We start from the raw sequence: 21812 nt of genomic DNA on the forward strand, positions 1-21812 counted from the left end.
ATACTATTATAAAATTATTTATAAATAATTGCGCAGTGTGTTGTATTATAAAAATCAGATCTCCATTCCTGCTGCAAAATAGATGCTCTGCATTGAGAGGTGTAATCTTTATGAAATGTGCTTTTGCTTGGTTGCAGAAGTACCTGAAGTGTTGTGCTGTGTTTGTAGCCATTTACTTGTCCATCTAATATTGAAGTACTGTTGATGTTGATACTAAAGGTCTGTATGTGGAGATAGAGGAACAGTCCCACAAACAGTGTTCCCTATGATGTGCAGGTGCTGCCATGAACAGTCTAGAAAGAACAGTGATGAGGAGAACTTACTGTTTACACAAAGCATAAAATATAGAAGGCTCTCTGGCACATTACCTACATTCTTGCCTCTTACTAATCAATTATTTAAGGAAAATGCTGCATCTCTGCTTAAGAAATTCTTACTATAGGACTCATCCTCAAAGAGCACCCTTCATGCAAATTAATCTATAAACAACAAGTGAGGGTGGTCTTTCTCAGAAAGCCAAAAAAAAAGAAATAGTACTACTTACTTCTTTCTTTTTGCAGTTGTAAAATATCTCCTTGCAAACTTAACTGCTCATTCACAAAATTTATTTATTTAAAAAAAAAGCAGAGTTGATAATGAATCAAATCATGTATTTATATTAAGCACTACCTTGAAAAAAAACCACACCCCCCACAAAAAAACCAAAAATCCCACAGCCTTACTTGGGAAATGCCAGAATTAAAATAGCCATATGACTTGACTTCATTCTCTTTAAGATTTCATGTTATGACTACTTTGCTTAACTATGTGGCCATACAGCCTCCCTGCTGCTGTCAGGATCCTGCCCCATTTAGGTCATAGAACACATGGTGGCTGCCAAATAAGCATCAATTCAGTGTCTCGTTTTCACTCTTGCTTAGTGTGAGCTGATTAATCTCAAACATAAACAAGCAAAATAGAATTGTTATCTTGCAGCCTTTCCTTTAGTTGATGATTTTAACAAATATTCATTCATATATTTTGAAAGATACCTTTTATCTTATAAAGGTAAGATAAGGTATTGGAATATAATCATAAAAAGGCATGGGTTGGAAGGAACCTTAAAGGTCATCTAGTTCCAACCATCCTTGCCATGGAAATGCTGTGGTGTGAATTACTTTGTTTAAATTTTAATTCAGTTTGCTTGGATAGAAGTTGGTATTAAATCTCAGTTTTGCAAGTGGGTGTGTAAATAACGTGAAGTTTTAAAACCTGTCATGTCTACTAAATTTTCATCCTTTTCTAGTTAGGAAAGTCAAAGTCAGTTTGACCGTTTTTTATCTTCCCTTTTCCAGAAGGTCAGTCTAGCCCAAATCCTGTTTTCCCATTTGATCAGTCTATTTATTCATCTCAGATTTTTCTGTTTTTTAGTCTCCTTATCCAGATGATCTTATTTTCCAAAGGCTACAGGCGTTAGGGCTTTTCAAAGAAGGGGTTACCAGAGTTTTTAACATGAGGAAAAACTACACATTATTTTACTCTTGTTCTTGTCAGGTTATTTTAGCTGAAGGTTTGTAAACAATAACAAAAGCAGTAACTCTACATGAGAAAGTGAGACATCTCCCCTTCCCCACTCCCAGTGTCAGTGGGTTACCATGGCAGTTACAAGCCTTTGCAAATGCAGACTTACATAAGATGGTACTTCAAACCTCCCATCCCACCTATACTTATGTTACTAACACAACAGCACTGAAGTTCCTAAAAACATTAGTTAAAGTATTTTTGGATATCAGTAAGTTCTGTGGAGCTGCGTGACTGCTCCTCTTGGCTGTATAAACACAGTGCAGTTCACATGGTGAGGCAGCCAGCCAGTCCTGATGTGAAGCAAAGGCCATGCGTCAGATGGTTTTGCTTTAGGCCAGAGTAGAGTACCTTCTTCCTCTCTTGAAATCAATTAATACTCTCAGGAGTACACACAGAAGCTAGTGGAAACATTAAAGAAGAGTATGTAAATATTTGCAGTCTCTGAAATAAAAACTGTGTTTGCGTGTAGGATCAGGATCTTCGCTCATACGGAAGTCTTGGGTCAGTTCTGATTTTCTCAGAAGTTGTTCAACAACATTGCAGTTAGAATAGCATGAAAAAACCCTAACATTTGTCAGATGGAACCCTGACTAATAAATATATTTTATAATGTGATTCCACTAACAAAGGACATCACTGCAACTCAAGAACATGGAAATGGAAGGGAGCTTTGGATCTCTTTTCAGGCTTCTGTATGCTGAGCTCATTTAACACCCTTCGTTTTGTTCTTTGTTGTCTTTTTATTTCTCTTTAGAACTCATCTTCTAGTCTTTTACTGCTGTAGTATAAGGGGGTTTGGAGTTTTTTGGTCGTATAAGCACACTGTTTCTGAAATGTTTTCCTTTTTAAAGCAAGATGATGAGTTTCGGCTGTACCAAACCATATAATTCTCGTTTTATTTATACTCCTTTCTATAAAACAGTCTGTTAACTACTTCTCAAAGCCTTCTGTGATTTACTTCTGAGATTTAACTGTTTATTGAAGTAGAACTTAACAAAGATGTGGCTGATATCTATATACAAGACTTACATGAGACTTGACTTTACTGACAAGTCAAAGCAGAGCTTGTGGAGAAAAAGTTCTTTTATTGGATGAGATAGCTGTATGTGCTGAACTATATATGCCCAGGTATCTTGCCACTTTATTTACTTCAATAAAGTAATAAAATTTCATTTCCTGAAGCTATTGGACCTATACACTCTTTCATACAGCATGACTCTTGCATAGTCTTAGTTGGGGATTTTTCTGTAGGAGTTCCTTGTACTGATGCAGGTGTTAAAGCGACAGCTCAAGAAATGCATATTAAACTTTCACATTTTCTTTTGATAAAGGCTATATGTGTGGGCTCAGAAGGTATGCAGATAATGTATCCTGCAATCTTTGACCAACTGCTGGCCTTTGTAGAATTTTCCTGCAAGCCTCCACAGTATGGACAGCTGGAAACCAAGCACATTGCAAATGCAAAGTATAATCAGGTAACTAATTAGAAATCTCACTTGTTTCACTTGGCTGGTTAATCCAGTTGAGCTTCAGATATAGGTTGTTCAGCAACATGTATTTGTTCAGTCTGTAAAAACTTAACTGCATATTGTGTAGTAAGTTTTCTTTTTTCATGCTTTTGTTACCTTCTTTTACTCCCTTTGCATTCTTCTTTGCTTTTATGCTTTGTATTTCTTCATGTAGGAAAGGTGTGGCTTAAACACCAGACAAATGTGTCTGAATCTGTAAGTGAGTTAATCTAAAATAATTTGTCCTACAAGAGATACTAAATTTAACACAGCGACATGATAATTTTGAATGGAGAAAATTCCCACAAGCTGCAGATTTTTGAAAAGCACATGCTGTAAAGAAATGGAACGTGTTCAATAATTCTTTTTATCTGTGTACACTGCTGTTCACTAAGCATGAGCATCTGATTCAGTGTAATCAAAGAGGTAACTATTATGTATGTATTAATTTTTCTTATTCTGTTTGTCCTGCAACACAATGGAATCACACTAGATACAACTATTTGCACCGGTGAGTTAAATTTCCTTAAAGATTGTCCTAATGTAGTTGTCTTGCTTAGACTGCAACATTTCTCCAACTAAAATGTACTTTACTTCAATGTAGAGTACATTTTCATAGCCAGACTTCGTTGTATTTGAAGTTTTGTTGCTTGGACCATATTCTTAGCAAACTTTGCATGCATTAAACTGAGAGTGAGTTCAGTGCAAAACATACACTTGCTGTTCCTTAATTAGTATGTTTTCATATAAAATGTAGTAACTTACTCATTCCTTTTCTTAGGCGGAATGGGTGGCATTGAATTACGTACCATTTGCGGAGAGATCGTTGGAAGTTGTGGTGGACCTATACCAAAAGACAGCTTGCCATAAAGCTGTGGTAACAGAGAAGGTTCTTCAGAATATTATTAAGGTGAATTTTACCTGCATGTGCTGTGAATTCAATTAGCTTATATAGAAAATCATGAGTTTTATTTTCAACTAGTGGTGACAAACACTTCCTGGGAAGCTTCATGCTGTAGTAAACAGATTGATATTTTATGAAGATGAGCAGCAGAAAAGAGTTTCTTTTGAATCTGGAAGGCTATTTAAATGCCTGTATGTATTGTTCTTAGCTGGGTAATGTCGGCATCAGTATTTCAGTGTTAAGATAAAAATTAACATAAAAATTTGTGCTAGGACACAAAATTTTCATCTTTGATAGTGTTACGCACCTGAGTGTGGTATGTAGGCCTCCTAACAAATATGGCATTGAAGGCCAAAGCCCAGTTTCTGTAGACTGGTATATTTACTTCCAGGGCATCTGCTCTGCTACTTTTGATTTGCTTTTAATGACTTCATGAGTCAGTGCAGCTATGAAATGTTACAGGTGAGCAAATGAAACTTTCAAGTGAAATTGTCAAACGCTTCATTTTTTTTGACCATTCCATTTCAGCAAAAAAATTAGTAAATAATAGAAGTAATATTTTCCAGAAGTCTGGAAAATAAAACTATATCTGACCCAGCTTGTTTGCAATGACTTGGCTGACATCAGGACTTTCCTGTGTAGAAATTTTAGAAATTTTGTAGAAATTCCTGTGTAGAAAAACAGGTGATATTATTTGAAATCTGTTATGAATTAAATATTTGTATTTTGAAGTTAATGCAGTTGTTTTCCACTTCCATTTAATGGGATTGGTGAAACTGATAGAAATACTACTTTTTGTAACATTTGCAGTTGATAATAGTATGATCTATTGCAATATATGAAATGCTTTAAAATTTATTTTTCATGTCTCTAAACCCCATGTTGCTTTTGGAATTAGATTTGATATATATGACCAAAAACAGCAGAAAAAAATGTTCTGTTTATCTCTAGTGTTAGATTCTAGCTCTCATAAATTTTGCTGTAAAGAGTTAATGATAATTGACTCCTTTATGAGAGAGTGAGTCTTTCCTCCTTTGCTTTCCTCAAATCAGAGACTGCACTATAGGCATGGGAGGCATACATATACTACCTGAATTTAGTCATTATGTATTTGAAATGTCAAGTAAATAATTGGTTTTCTAAGATAACTTACTATCGGGTTATGAGGTTTGACTAACAATACTGAGAGGAATGCATCTAAGTGTAAATAGTTCATATGCCTAATGTTTTAAAATTTATTAATGACTTTGTTTTACAGATATTGAAGATGACTTTCAATCTAAAAGACTTAAAATTTACTTTGGTTTCATCTTCTTTACATTTGAATTGTATTGTAGCCTTTATCTTAGATTTAAAGATCAACTTACCTAGGCAAAATTTAAAATCAATGAGGCTTTTTTCTCTTTATTGTGGAAGCACTTGGGATGGCTTTATAGGAATGGGACTAAATTCTTCAGAATACACTTGTGATAACAGACTGCCTGAGGTCTCTTAAGATGTTAGGAAAGCCCATTTGTCACACTTAGCACAAATGGTGAATGGCAATACAGAAAAAGAAAATTAGGATGTGATTTCGTAGTGTAAATGGTAATGGATCAATTGTGACTTCTAACCTTGTACTTGGCTGCTTGCTTTAGCCAGCTGGTATATGATAAATTGTCTTCAGAAATGCATTTGTAAAAGGCCATCTCATATACTAGTAGAAAAAGTAGGGGTGTATACTGCCATCTATGACAGTGTCCTCTGAGATCTTGTGCAGAAACTTGCTGTAATCTTAGATTGTCTGAGCAACTATAAATTTTGTTTTGTCTTTCATTTTGCAGACACTTAGAATACCTCTTAGTCTGAAGTATTCGTGTCCTTCTGAGAGCACATGGAAGCTAGCTGTGTCCTCTCTTCTTAAAGTTCTCTCCATTGGACTACCTGTTGCAAGGCAGCATGCATCTTCTGGAAAATTTGACAGTATGTGGCCAGAGCTAGCGAATACTTTTGAAGATTTTTTATTCACAAAAAGGTAAATGCAATTTCCTTTTTTAATTTTTTTTTAAAGGAAAATACTCATAAATTTGTTCACTTTATGTCAGTAGAACTATTTGATATATGAAGATTGTTTTAATGAATAATGGAGAAAAGGTAACCAGTCTGTCTTCTTCAAAAAGCTATACTTTTAGAAAGTAGTACAAAAAGCTTCAATCAAAAGGTGAACTGTAAGAGCAAGAAAGAGCTCAGCTGAACTGTCAGTATAAGGCATAGTCATTTGGAACAGGACAGGGTGTTCTGTATGGGCTCCCAAGGACCTTTAGTATAGGTTTGATAAAGAGTTGCTGATATATACTCAATTTGTTCCTTTCTTCACTTTGAACAGAGTTGCAACAGTATTTTTTTTCTAATTAAGGTGAACAGCATTAACTGTATATATTTCTCCTGAGTTCTATCTTGAAATACTCCACTTACTGTGAATTTTGAAAATTATTTCGTACACTGCTGTTCCCTTAGAAGTTATGTTGTGTTTGTTTCTACGTAAGATAAATTGACTGCACCTTCATAACTAACTATACTTTATGATACTTCATGAAAAGTGTAGCGAAATAGTCAAATTTATGACTATAAAAATTGACAGATTCCTCTAAAGAATGGAACACATTCTAAATCTACAGTGGGCAGGCTGAGAAAGTCCAGAAGTGGGAAATAATAATGATTAGAGACAGAAAATTTAATCACAGAATCATAGAATGGTTTGAGTTGGAAAGGATCTCAAAGATCATCTAGTTCCAAACACTCTGCAATGGGTGGGACACCCTCCACTAGACCAGGTTGCTGAGAGCCCATGCAGCCTGGCCTTAGACCTATTAATTTGTTCAACCAAAAGACTGTAACATTAGCAAAACATTGTAAATTTTCAGAATATAATAAAAGCTTGCTTTAGAGAAGAATTTTTATGTCCCTTGGGGATGGGTAAAAATCTATTTCAGTTCTGCAGAGATTTCCTAGGTTAGACACTAAGGGAACCTTTTACTCTAAGGAAGGTTAGGTATTTTAGATAATTGCTTGGTAGTGGTATGGAATTTCCATCTTCTGCATACATCTGTGGGCAAGCATCTTTTAGGAGTACTTTATCTAATAGTGTTTTAGAATAAAGAACAAGGTGGAACATGAAGAATTTGATTCGCTGATTTTCAGTAACAAGGGAATCTTTTTAACAGAAAGCAGTAAGGTTGTTCACTGCCTTATGCTAATATGGTGTGTGTTTAGTTTTGAAACACACAGAAGTCAGCAACCAAACACAGCTGTATTTACTAATGATGGATAAATAGCAGCTTGCCCAAAACAAACAAAAAATGAATACCAATGAAAATTTATTTTAGAGACACATCCGTTAGTGAAAATGTTTGTAATAATGAATGGGTTTGGGATATCATCAATAGGGTTACATGGGTACCAGGTGAAAAACCTTCCTATTGTTTTTGCATTTACTTGAAAGAAAATTCTGTTAAGTAGGAGGACCTTAAAATAGAAAAGGTCATCGCGATGACTTAAAAGACGCTTCAGTCATCCAGGTTTTTATTTTATGCTTCACTGTTTCTTTAATGTAAAATAACCTTTGCAGTATCTGGCTTGGTTTTCTTTTTAGCTGTGGTTAGTATTCTTGCTTTCATTCTGAGACGGGCAGTCCACATCAGTTAACACCCAATAATCTTTATCATTGTTGGATTTAAAGAATTCAAATTAAGGTTTTTCAGGTTATTGTAGAAGAATGTATATTCACTTAAAAGTTGGTTTGGGAATACATGTTACTATTTGTTGTAATTTAATTAGTCCTAAGTATTTGCAAAGCTAATTAAACATTTCAGTTTTGCATGTTCTTAGCTGAATAAGATTAGTACTGGTATAGGTTTTTGGTATTAATTGTTCATAAATCTAGGGAAGTAAAATTATCACAGCTCTTCAGTGTAATTCAGGATAATCCACTATCATCTGCATGACCTTTTTGGCCAAATATGTTGTCTGTTTTTTTTTTTAATTTACAGTGAATGATTTACACTTTACTTGAATATTATTTCAAACATAGACATTTCATCTTAACGTGTTGCTTGCTATAAACTATTACTCTTTATGTTAATTCTAATACCTTTCGTCATTTGTCATACATGGGCAAATATTCTCTGGAGGTAGAATAAAAATAGTACTTATATGAATATTTATGATGCCTTATGATTTGTGTCTTGACTTAAGTCTAGTTTTGCTTCTTTAGCAACCAGAGTGTATGCTATAATTTAACATACAAAATGTGTTTTAGAGAATTTCTTTTCATCCTAATTAAAGGTGTCCTTAGAAAAGTGTAGGAATTTTTTTTTCACTTAGAAACTTCAAGGTTCAAATTAATTTAAGGCACCAAAAATAGGCCAGTATAATATAGAACCACATGGCTGCAGCAAGATAATTTGACCTGTTAGTATAATTAATGGCCCCTATCATTATGCTTTCCAGACTTCTTGTAAGTAGATTAATTTTGCTTATGTGGTTTTATTTTGTGTGGCTAAAGAATGTCTGTGGTTGTTTTTTTTACCTCCCTAATCTTTTTTCTAAATAACAGTTTGCCTTCCAAGTGTATGGTTCTCCTACATGCAGTTAGAGCCCTGTCCCTTGGTATTTTTAGGATGGATGGATGGATGGATGGATGGATGGATGGATAGATAGATAGATAGATAGATAGATAGATAACCTTTCTGTTCTCTCTATCAGCCTGTGCCTTGTGCTCCTAAAAAAACCATTAAAGCTGGAAAGGGAGTACATCTTCCACATGCCAGTAGTCAGGACAATTAGTAATAGCAGTCATTTCTCCTTCATCCTTTTTGTTCTCCTCCTCCCCGTATTGCTACTGAAGCATACCTCTCTCACTGTGATGCAAGGAGGGCTCTAGAGATAGCTGTGGAAGTTCTCCACCTTGAGATCATTCTCTTCTGATTTCCTTTGCTAAAATTTTTCTGCACTCTGTGCAAGATGCTATGAGACTACCCTTGGCAAGTAGGGCAACCTGTCCTTTTTGGTTTGAAATTTGCTAAATTGTGTCTCCTAGTGGTTTATAAATTGCAGTTTACTTAGTCTCTTAATTTTGTAGTTGTTCCACTTGAAAAGAAATTGAATTCAGAATTTTCAAATTTAGCGTGTTCTTTCAATATTTTTGGTAATTCTAATAGAAAACATATGTTAGTCACAGTGGTGCCTTATTCCAGGGTAATTTGAGAGAATCTATTCACTGTTTTGAAAGTAACAGCTAAAATTTATTCCTGAGTGGATGTGCATGTCATCCTTCAGGTTGCAGGGGAAGGCAGTGAGAATGTACTTCCCAACTATCCATATTAATCATTTATTTAAGGCCAGCCAGGTGGTATAGAACTGTTTTTGGTGTGTTTCTTGATTAATTTATATTACCAATAAGCTGTGTTTTTTACAACTTCTATTACTACTTGGATTTTTGTTCATATCACCAATATCGATTAACCAAGTCACAGCTGAGAAGAGGAGAGTGCCTTTAGTTAGATTTCTGACTTGTAAACTTGAATTGGTTTTAGTAACCTGGCTGAACCTGACCAAGTGGCTTTACTGTAGCTGTGAGTCAGGTCATCTCTGGTGTCTTTTCAGCTTGCAAATATGTCATGCAGGTCAGCAAGGTTATTAAGTTAGGTGCAGGAGTGTACAAGTCCTGGTAAGACCAGCATGGATTGAAAAGGTCCTGAAGCACAAAGAATTTGGGAAATGAAGTTCAGTTGACTACCCAAGAGGCTTGACAGTGAGACAGAGTAACCCCTTTACTGCATTATGTGGATTTTTAGCATTCTGTAACATGTCACCCCTTGTGACAGGAATAGTTAGATATATATATTTAGACCTGAATATGGTTAGAACTGAAAATTCACTTTCTTATGTTGGCGTTCTGTAATTTTTTTCTAAGCTCTTTGTTTCAATGAAACTGGAATCTTATATCACAAAATCCCCTTCCTTTTCTTCCTTCAGTCTTATACATTTTCATACTCCACAGTTTCCACTATTAAGTGTTCAAGATGTTCTGTGCTGTTCTCTGTCCAGGCTTTATGCAAAGCTAGGTAAATGGCTTCCTTTTGTACCTCCTCTTAAAACCTTTATTCTCCAAGCCTGACTTAGCAGTGCTGGGATGGTTCTAAATGTGAAACATCTGCATCTCTGTAAGACTCACAAAAGCCTTAATGCAGGCAGTCCTAGCAACACTGCATAACAGATTTGATTAGTTTTTTTTCCTTTAGTCTTCACTAAAATATGCAAGTGCACGTCGTCTTATTTTTGTAAGCATGCTCTTCAAGTTTTTACATGGCTGAGAATTGGGTAGAAAAATGAAGTTATTTCACTAAAGTTCTAATTTTTAACCAATAGTTCAAACATTTTTCTAGTCTAACTCATAACTCTTCTAGTCACCATGATCCTAGAAACCGTATATGTAGATAGCCTAATATTGCTTCTGGCAGCGAAACTGAGTTGGCATGGATTAGACAAGAGGTCTCTGTAATTTGAACCCTTAAATTAAAGCTCTGTGAATAGCTATATTTAAAATAGTGAACCTCCTCAGCATGGTCCCACCTCTGTCTTTTGCATAGGAACAGAATTTCAAGCCAGCTATGGTGCTAAATGAGAGAGGATACTCACTGATGTTTAAAAAGTACAAAGCACAGCAGAAATCATCTCTGCAGCTTTGTACAACATGAAATTTCAAATATTGCCAAGAGAGCCCAGGTAAATGAAACAGGAAAATGTTACTATCATAGAGAATTAACAACTTCTAAGACAGAAGTTTCATCTTTAAAAAAAAATTAAAGCAAACTACAGCTTAGGAGACTCAAAAATCTTGATTTTTGTCATAAATCAGGATGACATTTAAAATTAATACATTTAATATAATTCAATTTACGCAAAATTGTTTTCGAGTAAGAAGCTGGTCTGTTTATTATTTCAAATGCTTCTTTCCCAGAGGCTTTCATAGAAGCATGTCAAGCCATTATCTACAATAAAATTCACCAAATGTGTGTGTGTGTCTGTGTGTGTGTGTTTGTGTGTGTGTGTGTGTATCATTTATTAAAGCGGAAGTTTATGCTCACATGAGGGAATTAAATCAATACTTTCCCAGAAGATGCTTCTGAACAGAGTGCTGTGCACAGCAGGACTCCAAGTGGTTGTTAGGTCTTTGTGCTCTTGGCTCTGAAGCCCTCCCTGTTCAGTGGGCAGGAGCTGGGAGCTCTGAACTGCGGAAAGTTGCTGCATCACACTCTTGACCCTCCAGTACAGTTTGGATATGTTGTGCCAGAGCAGCAAAGCATTTGGCCCCTAGATAGATGTATCCATATAGACAAAAACCTATTTACTTGGGAATAATTTGCTATATGAACAAATATCTACCATAATCTGTAGTAGATGAGGTGGATCAGATATGGATGACTGGGCAGAAAAGCTTTAGCACATCTTTAAGTAAACCTCAGCTCAGAAAGTGAGTCATAAATTAGGAAGTGTCAGACTGAAATCTTCCCATGTATTTCAACATGACTTGCATTTCTGTACATCATAATAGCTCACATTACTGTTTAAATGTTTTGCATACTTAACAACTCTGTGCTAGAAAAGGTACTGACTGAACAGCTACTTAATATTTTATTTTAGCCTATGTTTTCACCATAAAATTCCAGACTTCCTGATTGCCTAATACACAACGCAGTAATATATACAATAATTTCTTATTTTCTAGTCATACGTGTAACACATGTCCATTTCATAAATAGTGATCTAGACTTTATCTGCATAAAATCACTTTGAGGAGCAGAGATTCATTTATTTTTCAAGCAGAAACATTGGCGCATACATAATGCATTCCTAATTTTCAAAACTGAAAATTAGCTGATGGTGTGAGGACTGATCTTCTGGTGTGTTACGCTATGTATTCAGAAGATGGGGGTTAAAAAAAGCCTATCTCAGAAAAAATCTTAGTTGTCTTTGTCAGCAATGTACAAGGAGCACTGGAAGGAAAAAATCACGCAAAATAAAACATCTGTCAGCTAAACTAATCAGATTTGAATGAGATTTCAAAACCTTCAAAGTTACTAAACTTTCATTAAAATTGGCAATGGGTGGAGCAGACAGGCCCAGATGAGTACCCTTATGAGGACAAGATTGGCACAAGTCCACAGTCATATCTTGGGCAGCTGCCTTTGACTGTGAGCATGTGGTTAGGTCTGAACTACCCACCTCAGGGTCTGTTGAGTTGCTTCTGGACATTTAATCTGAAAATAAATTCATGCATATATATATATATATATATATAATATATATTTATAATGGAAGAACAACTCCAGAAAGTTCTAAATTTCTTCAAAACTATTGTTAATAACATGGGGTTTTCTTTTATTAAAATTCATTAGGAATGAGAACAAATATATCATTTCAGTTAGCAGGGTAAAAGGACAGGGTAATATCCCATTAATGAAAAATGTTTCATTAAGGTAGAAGAAAATGTAAAATTCAAAAAAACTTTAAGATGTGCCATTGAAACTCAAAAGTATTTTTCTTGCATGGTGAGTGAAAAGACTAGGTTGCTCAAAGCCCACATCCAACCTGACCTTGTTATCATTAATCATTACTATATAATAGTACCAACTTGCTGCATGTAATAACTGTAAATGTAATGCACTTTCCCATACTTATCTCCTTACACATGTTGTAAACTTAAAGTATAACACAGTATGTTTATTTTTAGTACACCTCCTGATAATCTCTCAATTCAAGAATTTCAGAAGAATGAGAGTATTGATGTTGAGGTAAGGAGCCTATAACAAATATACTGTTGAAATTAACAAGTTAGTGACATTCACAAGTTGGACTTTGTTCTGAAATAATTTCTTGAGAAGTTACCCTTTAATTACTTTTTCATCTTTGAAAACAAGACAGAAAATTCATAGGTCCAGAATTCAGCTGCTTCAGGGTGATGCACAAAATAGGAAGGGAAATGGGATGCCAAAAACTACTTCTTGTCATCTCAACTTCAAAACAGTATAGACTGGCTAAACCAGAATGTGTTTCTGCCTCTAATTTATTATGTAATCCTTATTTATTATGTTATTGCTCATTATTTACACTGATAATTGAAGACCACAGAAAAAGCTGACAGTTAAACCTGAAATGAGTGCCCTCTGTGTTGAGGGAGAGGTCAGCAAAAATTAGTTTTTTCTTAGACATTGTTGCCCTTAAGATGTGTTCTCTATACTGAGAAGCTTTGGCATAAATGAAGAAATTACATGTAGTTTGTGCAGCACAGAGATCGCTGTAACTGTAAAGACAATGTTTGGTTGCATAAGGCCGAAGAAAAACAGAAGATGATACCTGAAGTGAGGAGGGACTTCTTTTGCTCCAGGACAGAAAAATGTGGCAGAACAGAGATTAGGGGTACAAAGCAAAAGGAGTTGCAGAGAAGACATGGCAATATCTGTGGTTTCATTACCTGTCATCTTTCCAGAGGGGTGGCTGGGACACAAAAATATCTGGATGAAAAGTGGGAGTGGTTCTGCCTTCAGGGAGCAGAACTCTCAAATCTGATGCATTAATTTATGGAGATCTAAACCCATTTTGTTCCTGAATGAGAGCATCAAAACAAGGATAGAGAGCATTTCTGTTAATTTGTTTTGCCTTAAGCTTGTTTAGGTAATTAACACACTTGTTTTGCTTTGCAGATGTGACATTGTTAAGAATGGGTATGTGTGTTAATGTCATAGAGAGGGTATTGAATTGGCGTGGAGGGAGGGAGAGAATCCTAATGTTAGATCTTCTCTTTTCGAAACCATAAATTCGACTTGAAGAATTATACTTCAAATGTCACTTGAAATCTGATCATAAGCTCTGGCAAAAGTTCCTGGGGAAAGGTTTTTATTTCAAGTTTAATGTCCCATGCAATACCACACTTTTGGACATACTTGCACATTTTAAATGCTAGCAATAGAAGATTTTGCAAAGTCTAATTAGGCCTTTCTATCTTACTAAATGTTTCTTCACACTAGATTTGCAGTTTTAATATTTTAAAACCAATATAAATTTATCTAATTTATTTTAGGTGGTGCAGCTTATCAGCACAGAGATACTGCCATATGCTAATTTTATTCCTAAGGAATTTGTTGGTCAGATAATGACTATGCTCAATAAAGGCTCAATACATTCTCAGTCATCCTCCTTTACAGGTATGGTACCTGAATGACAAAACTTACAGTGTTTAAATCTACTAGAAAATAATTAAAATTTTGAGTGTACTTATTATGGTAAAGACTTGAAGTTCCCTGGCATATAGTCAGTATACACTGTTTGATATCCAACTTTTTTTTATTAATTATATTTTGTGGAAGTTGCCAAGCTTTCCTTGCAGTTTTTAAAAAATTGCTTCCTTATTGCTTGGACAGTATCATATATAATATTGTATTTGTGTTACCTTCTACATAGTTTATTTTCCTTTGTGCCAGTTCTAATAATCATTTCAGGCACTTGTAAGACAGACATTCTATTCTTAAAACCTGAATGATCTTAATGTAGCTATACGGCGTACCTAGCCAGAGACCTTCTCTGCCTTTAAGAAAACACTTTTGTAGGGGTTTTTGGAAAGATTAAGAAAGTGGACATGAGCCATTACATAGAAAAATACCTAAATTATACAGTACCAAGTATGAGTATTTATGGCATAGGATTGAGTTTTTAGATGATTTAATGTATTTTATAATTAAAGCAGTGTCAGGTATGTGACATGTTACTGAGGATGTGGCATAATTAATCTCTTATGTTCAGAACTGCTGTGATTTCTGCACAGTCATTTTTTCTTAGAACATATTCTTAATGTTTGTTCTTATCACTGTTAATATTTTTTAATACTAGAGGAGTGATAACATTTTCTCAGTGTATAGTAAGTGCACTGAAATGCAGCATCATGCACACTGCACAATTGAAATTAATCATTTTACTTTGACAGAAGCCGAAATAGATATTCGAATGAGAGAGGAGTTTTCTAAAGTGTGTTTTGAAACACTGCTCCAGTTTTCATTCAGTAATAAAGTCACAACTCCTCAAGAAGGCTACATCTCTAGAATGGCACTTTCTGTGCTCTTGAAAAGGTCACAGGATGTATTGCATCGCTACATAGAAGATGAGAGATTGAGTGGCAAATGTCCTCTTCCACGGTAAGTGTGTTGTTGTCTTTAGAAAATAAAGGTATTACCAGGACTTTTTGAGAAGTTTGCATTCAAAATATCACTTAGTCATGAAAAAAATGAAGGGGGTGGGAGAGAATGAAATTTTAAAGGCAGGGAAATGTTTATGGGGAAGATACTTCAAAGAAAATGGTGGTACCAAATATTTTTTTAAAAACCTTTAAATAACAGTGGTCATATTCTGTGCTGTTACAAGCTTTCAGTTACTGAAACAATGTTTCTGATATCTCTAGCAATATATTTCTGAAATCTGCTTTCCTTTTATGCCCAATAGAGCTATGTGTAGTTTCTAAATTGAGAGGTGAGTAGAATCTCCTCAAAAAGAAAACATCCAAACAGCAATATTGTGAATAATTACTCAAGTAATTGTTCTTGAAATGGAGAAAGTAGACTGAAAAACTAAGAAATTCTTTAAAATGGGAACTTACTTGAAATTCACTTCACTTTTGAAGGTTTTGATCATGACTGTGGAAATTGATTCTCTTTATGTTAGCCTTATCACATACTTTGTTTTCAGATTGAGATTTGTATGGTGTTCCTGTTTCCAGTATCGAACTTGGCTGTCCTAGCTGAGACAACAGTAATAATGTGGGAAACCTTTTCTGTAAAACTTACATTCTTGAAACAAAAATGAGTAGTTGACTGTTTGCATTTTTTCATTTGTAGGCAGCAAGTAACAGAAATCATATTTGTTTTAAAAGCTGTCAGTACTCTCATAGATTCACTTAAAAAGACTCAACCTGAAAATGGTAAGTTATTGTTAAATAATATGGTTCTAAACAAGGTAACATTATATCTGCCCAAAAGATGTCTTTATTATTTCCTTTAGTAGTCTTCCCAGAAATTTGAAAGAAAAGTGTACTCTGTAAGAGTCAGTATTCTGTAACTCTTTGTATATGTAGGAGGCAGAAAGAAACCCCACAAAGTTTTTCCAGTACAACTATAAAAGTATAAGGACCTAAGATATGTTTAATAAAAGAGAAAACTTCATTTTATGGTGACCTTTATTAGCTAAAGCTTAGCATCTTCTGAAAACAAAGAAAAAACCCCATGCCATAAAATATTAATGGAATTCTTAAAAATAAGCCTGACTAGATCCTTTTTTCCTTCTAATGATACCTCTTTAGGTTGCTATGGATCATGTTCACATAGGTGCAGTCTGCAGTTAAAGGGGTGTACAAGTTAAATGCACAGATAGGTTGGTAGATACTTACACTCGTGGTCTTGCTTTCCTTCTCTTCCTGCTCTATTTTCCTCTGTCCCCTGCATTGAGCTTAGCTCATTGATGCCCGAGTAAATGGTTGACAGATGTATTAAAAGGATTGAATCAAATGAAAGACCTCAACTTAATTTATTATCACCTATCCTGTTCCCCTGTAAGCTTCACCTCTGGTATGCATGGAGAGTTCTTGGAAGGAAACTTAATCATGAGTGTTGGTTAAATCCACTGGCTCTGAAATTCTGACGGAACTATGTATATGACATTTCCCTCTACCTCCCTGCTTTTAGTATTAGGAGAAGCAGGGAAAAAACCCACCTTTTTAATCCTGAAGCAAACAAACAAATAAACAAAGTGGGATTCTTGAAAGAGGCAGTGCCTCATTAGCATCATCACTGAGCAGGCAGGGAAGGTTATGATGATGTGGTTTCCAAGGTTCATGGCAAAAATTTGCAGGCAGAGCTATGCATAGGATGCATAAAAACTTTTGGCTAACCTGAAGCTAACTGAAGTGCTACTTTGGTGGGTCTTCCTCTTGAAGGGGTAGAGAAGCCAAATCAGCTGGACTGTTCCCCACATCCCTCTTCCTGCAATGGGAGACATACTTCTCCTGATCCATATGCAGCAATGTTTGCCAAACCTCCCACACCCTTTCTTAGAAAGAGAACCACTGGACAAATGACTGAATTGTTTCACTCCGAGTTCTTCTACCTTGTAATAATTTTACTTAAATTACTAATGTTGTCTGAAGCCAGGGGGTTCTCTTTTGAAAGCAGAGCTAAAACAGAAATAAGCAAGGAAGTTACATTATAATAAGAATCATGCTACAATGTTTAATTTTACTTTTTGGACTAGTAAAACTTCACCATGAATAATTTTTGTCATTGTCCAGTGTTTCTACCTTTGCTTTCTATAGCTCTTGTAATCTGAAATTAACTGAAATCAATAGAAAGTCTCATTGCTGACAATTCTGCAAAAGTGAGATGTGCATCCAGTTCAATTTTCTGTCAATAGCTGAGAAAAGCAGGCAGAAAATGCATGTGTATTACAGATTGAATAGCAGTATTATCTTAAATTTGTCCATTCTTCATCCCAAAGTCATGGTGAATGACTCATATGTAGGAACACAAATGTTTGTCCTGCAGAAATGCTGGCCCATATCTGAGTGCCCTGCATGGATGCCAGAGTGTCTGTATATCACTAAGGACCTGTGTTTAGGCACACTGTGAATCTACCATTACTCAGAGGCATTGGAAAAGAATCTGTTTTCAGTATTTGGACAGTGGTAATTCAGTCTGTTCTTTTCTTCCCTGCAGTTGATTCTAGCACATGGGCACAAGTTATTGCCTTGTACCCGACTTTAGTAGAATGTATCACCTGCTCATCCTCAGAAGTGTGCTCTGCTTTGAAGGAGGCACTGGTTCCTTTTAAGGACTTCATGCATCCACCAGCAGCCAAGGTACAGAATGGAGAGTCTTGACCCCATAAAACTTTTTTATTCTTGAAGGGAATATCCAAAAATGTTTGCTCCTGGGTGAAGTTTCTCTGAGGAAATCTCTTGTGACTAGTACTTTGGCAACCAGTGCTGCCTGCCTCTTAACTGTACTAACAAGAGCTCAGTAAGTCATGAATACAGGCTTTATCTCAAAGGTTCCAGAGTGAGTAGCAGTGCAAACCTTTAATAAATTTAACTGACTAGTTGGAATCATTTATAATCTAATGTACTTGCTACAGTATCTTGAAGTGGTGATTGAAAAGTGGGCTTATGTACAGCTTGTTGTGTATGTGTTAATGATGTAATTAAAAATATTTCAATTCAGTCAGATTTATTAGGCTGGTGTTTTGCACCCTTTTTTGAAGTACAAATTGTACTAAAATTTTATGCAAGATGGTACTGTAACATTCCATATATCTGTAACCAGCCTTTGTAAACAAAGGGAACTGATATACTTGTGTGTATAATAAATGGTACAATTATGTATAAAATAGTTGCATTTATTATTTAAATTCTTGAAACAATATTGATAATGTCAAATGCTTGAAAATGTATTTATTATGAATAAGTTGTATGCTTGCATTTTTACTTACAGTTTGCCTTCAAAATTACCAGATATGCTCATTCATATCTGATCATGTTAGTTTCTGCTTAATTGAATGTATCTTCTTTGTGGCCATTGGACATCTGGAAGGGGTCATATAACAAAAGATTGAAGCAAGCAGTCACAGTCTGCCGATCTCAAACTTCAGAGTAGTTGACCTGAAATAAGTTTCAATATGCAGAAATCCACTGTAGCACTTCAGCACTACCATACCTCACTTCATAATAAATTTATTTCAAGATGTTTGTTCTACTTACCTCTATCCATTTTTGAAATTGCAGCCTTGCTTTAAAATGAAAACAAATATATTTAAAAATTGTTAGCCTTTTTTGACCTTCTTGGCAAGTATCACAGTCTTTGAATCATGACCCAGGAAAGGCAAGGTCAAATATCTAAAATACTTGGCTGTAATATTTTGTTCAATAATTATAAGTGTTTTGTTTTGTAATGTTTTTTCAACCCAAACAAATTGTTCTAATCTTTTAATTATAAACTGTTTCTGATAAAAACCATGAGAAGTGTATTTTTGAACATAGTTACTCAGTTAGAAATGCAGTAAAATTTGTCATTAAGTAAATGAATTTGTTTCACTTTAACATAATACACAATCGAAGCAAACCACTTTTAATAGTATTGTTTTTAAAGTTTGTTATCTAGCATTTAAACTCTTACTTAATGAATTTTGATTTCAATAATGTTTCACTTGTATTCGCATTTTTAATCTGTGATGTGAAAGCACAAAGGCCAAATGTTAAAAAAAAAAAGACAGGTGCCTTTCTATGGATTTCAGAATTTCAGAGCTTACTTTTAGGATTTTGTTTCAAGTCTTTTGTAGATATTAAAAGATTGTCATGCATAAGAAATGGTATTACATCTGTTTGCTTTGCACTTTCCTCACTAAAGGAACAGTGATTGGTACATGTCAATAGGTGTAAAAGTTGTAGAAGCTTCAAGCTGAATGTGTGATGAACTGGTCAGGGTTACCCTGAAGGAATAATGTTTTCCAGGCAGTTCTTTGGACAGCTTGCTCCCACAAGTCTCCAGTTTATGGTCCTTTTTGAAAGCTTTCTGTTTCAAAGTATGGTAAATATTAAAAGAGGCTTCAAGACCTTGCACATTTCTGTGACCACACTTGCATGGGACTTTATTGTCAAACCTGATTAGTTTTAAGAGAATACACAGTTTACATTAAGGAAACAAATGTTTCTTGTTAATAGAATTTATGTCAGAATGCCTCCTCTGCAGGAGCAGTTCCATTATACTGCAGAACTGGATCTTACATACAAGTAACAACATCATCTATACTCTGAAAGTGAAAACCTGACGACTAGTCTCCTAATTAGTGAAAGTCGAGGTCATTAAAGAAACAAACTGTAGGACAGGAAATAAGGGAATTAATTTGTTTTAGAATATATTGGTGTGCAGTTCAAGCTGTGGGTGAATTTGTTTCTAATTAGTTTCAAATGGATTTTTCAGTGGTAATACAGATGCATTTGTCCACTGAGGCAAATCTCCATCTTTGTCTGTAATTCAAAAAGGGGTGCATGAGTCTTTCTTCACACTTTAGACTACTTTACACCTATGACTATTAATCTTCAAAAGGTTTTGAAATAAACTACCAATGAGCTAACTTACCATCCTTTCCTGTTAATTACAAAATGAATATCTGTACTATTTGAGGCATGTTTTGGACATGCAATCTGAGGTTGATTGTATTAAAAATGCTTTTTTTTTGTATTTTGTATAAATAGTTGGAAAACTAAAAACAAAGCTACTTAGCTTAGAAAATGTTTTCATTGACTAATTTTGTCTGTGAACAAGAATGATTACTGCACCTTCTTCTCCAACACTCAAATATTTCTTCCAACTTGAAATATCAATTTCTTTTTTCTATTTGTACTTTTTGCTTTCTTTGAGGCAAGCAGCATTTTTGAATATTTGAATTTCACATTCTTACATGTTTCTAGCAAGGTAAATTTTGTTCTAGAAGAAATTGAATTAATTTAACATTACCTGTTGAGTCAATCCATGTCCAAGTTCATTTCAAGTCTGTTGGGTTGCTTAATCATGAGAACTAAAACCTGTGGACATTTTCAGGATGGGGTCTGCAGTGTGTCACTGAAGTCAGCTAGAAAAGTGGTGCGGCTGATTGTATGGAAATGATGTGTCAGCTGGAAGTTAGAAGATAAGCATTAATTTGCTTATTAAATGTAACCACAGTCTCCACCTTTTTCCTTCTTGTTTGCAACTTTTAAAACAAGATGTGGATGGGAATCCAAAGAGAAAACTATTAGATTATTAGCATGTTCATATCAAGACTTTGGATTACTTGGGAAAACTTGTGTGTCTCACTGCCATGACCATTGCCTTAATGCACATGAGGATTTAAGACTGCATAGTAACTGATTATAAAAAAAGAACAGATGTCTCAAGCTGGGAAGTTCTTACAGAAAGTCTTATTCCCAGAAGTAACCTACAGTAGTTATTTGCTTATCATCAGAGATGCTTATTTAAATGGACATCTGTTTTGTTCCTTTGCACATGAGCCTGCTTCTCCACCTGCTTTATTGGTGAATTTTGGAATGTTACTGAACATTAAACCACATGAAACACATGGTCACTGTTAGTTACTTACAGGAGTAAATAAGAGTATGTCTGTGAAACTTAAGTAGTTTATCATTGTACGTGGCAGATGGGGTTATTTTTTTGCCCAGGTCGAGTTGTATCTTCTTGCCAAAGAGCAAATCTTGCATAGCTAGCTGCATAGCATAGCTGGCCTTGAACTTTTCAGGCACGATACTTTTAGTGAGGCTAATGCCTTTCTTTTTCTCACAATGGCAAACATAAATACTAGTCACCAGTGTATTTTACAGAAATTAATTTAGCAGCACAAGATATGTGCATTCTTGGGGGGAATGGAGGAAAGTACATTTTCTACTCATCTTTTTCTCTTTAGCTCAGTTCTGTGTCTCTTCACTAGTTGTTCGCCTTGCATTTGCAGCTACTCATTTTCTGTATGAGTAGGCAACCTTCAGCTTCAGTCCTCCTGAATAAAGTGAGGCTCAACAGGTGTGAGAAGAAGTTAATGTGCACAGCTGCCTTGTGAGCAGTGCTACTGCTACAGGCCCAGTAAAACATCTTAGGGTGGGGTGTGTCGGAAAGTTCCAAATAAGGCAGCTCTAGTGTGTAGGTTTTATTTGGAATTCAGAATAGTGCAGACATTGTCAATATCTGTAGGTGAAAAACCATTTAACCATCAGC

General features: G+C 35.2%; 1 protein-coding gene across 7 annotated transcripts in view; it reads left to right on the forward strand.

Moving 5' to 3' along the window:
* MON2 (MON2 homolog, regulator of endosome-to-Golgi trafficking) overlaps positions 1 to 20385 on the forward strand; it is a 65571-nt gene extending 45186 nt beyond the window's left edge. For 3 of the 7 annotated variants that reach the window (XM_062491967.1, XM_062491968.1, XM_062491972.1), the window contains 9 exons: positions 2895 to 3038; positions 3565 to 3582; positions 3853 to 3981; positions 5799 to 5989; positions 12749 to 12809; positions 14096 to 14219; positions 14996 to 15203; positions 15900 to 15982; positions 17769 to 20385. In XM_062491967.1, the coding sequence (XP_062347951.1) occupies positions 2895 to 3038; positions 3565 to 3582; positions 3853 to 3981; positions 5799 to 5989; positions 12749 to 12809; positions 14096 to 14219; positions 14996 to 15203; positions 15900 to 15982; positions 17769 to 17932 (1122 nt within the window). In that variant the 3' untranslated portion in view covers positions 17933 to 20385. Of the gene's footprint in view, positions 1 to 2894; positions 3039 to 3564; positions 3583 to 3852; positions 3982 to 5798; positions 5990 to 12748; positions 12810 to 14095; positions 14220 to 14995; positions 15204 to 15899; positions 15983 to 17768 lie in introns of those variants that run through there. The other 4 variants (XM_062491969.1, XM_062491970.1, XM_062491971.1 and 1 more) reach the window with 2 other exon arrangements.
* The last annotated feature ends 1427 nt before the right edge of the window (positions 20386 to 21812 follow it).

Source organism: Cinclus cinclus, chromosome 4 (assembly GCF_963662255.1).
Source record: "Cinclus cinclus chromosome 4, bCinCin1.1, whole genome shotgun sequence".
Taxonomy (NCBI): domain Eukaryota; kingdom Metazoa; phylum Chordata; class Aves; order Passeriformes; family Cinclidae; genus Cinclus; species Cinclus cinclus.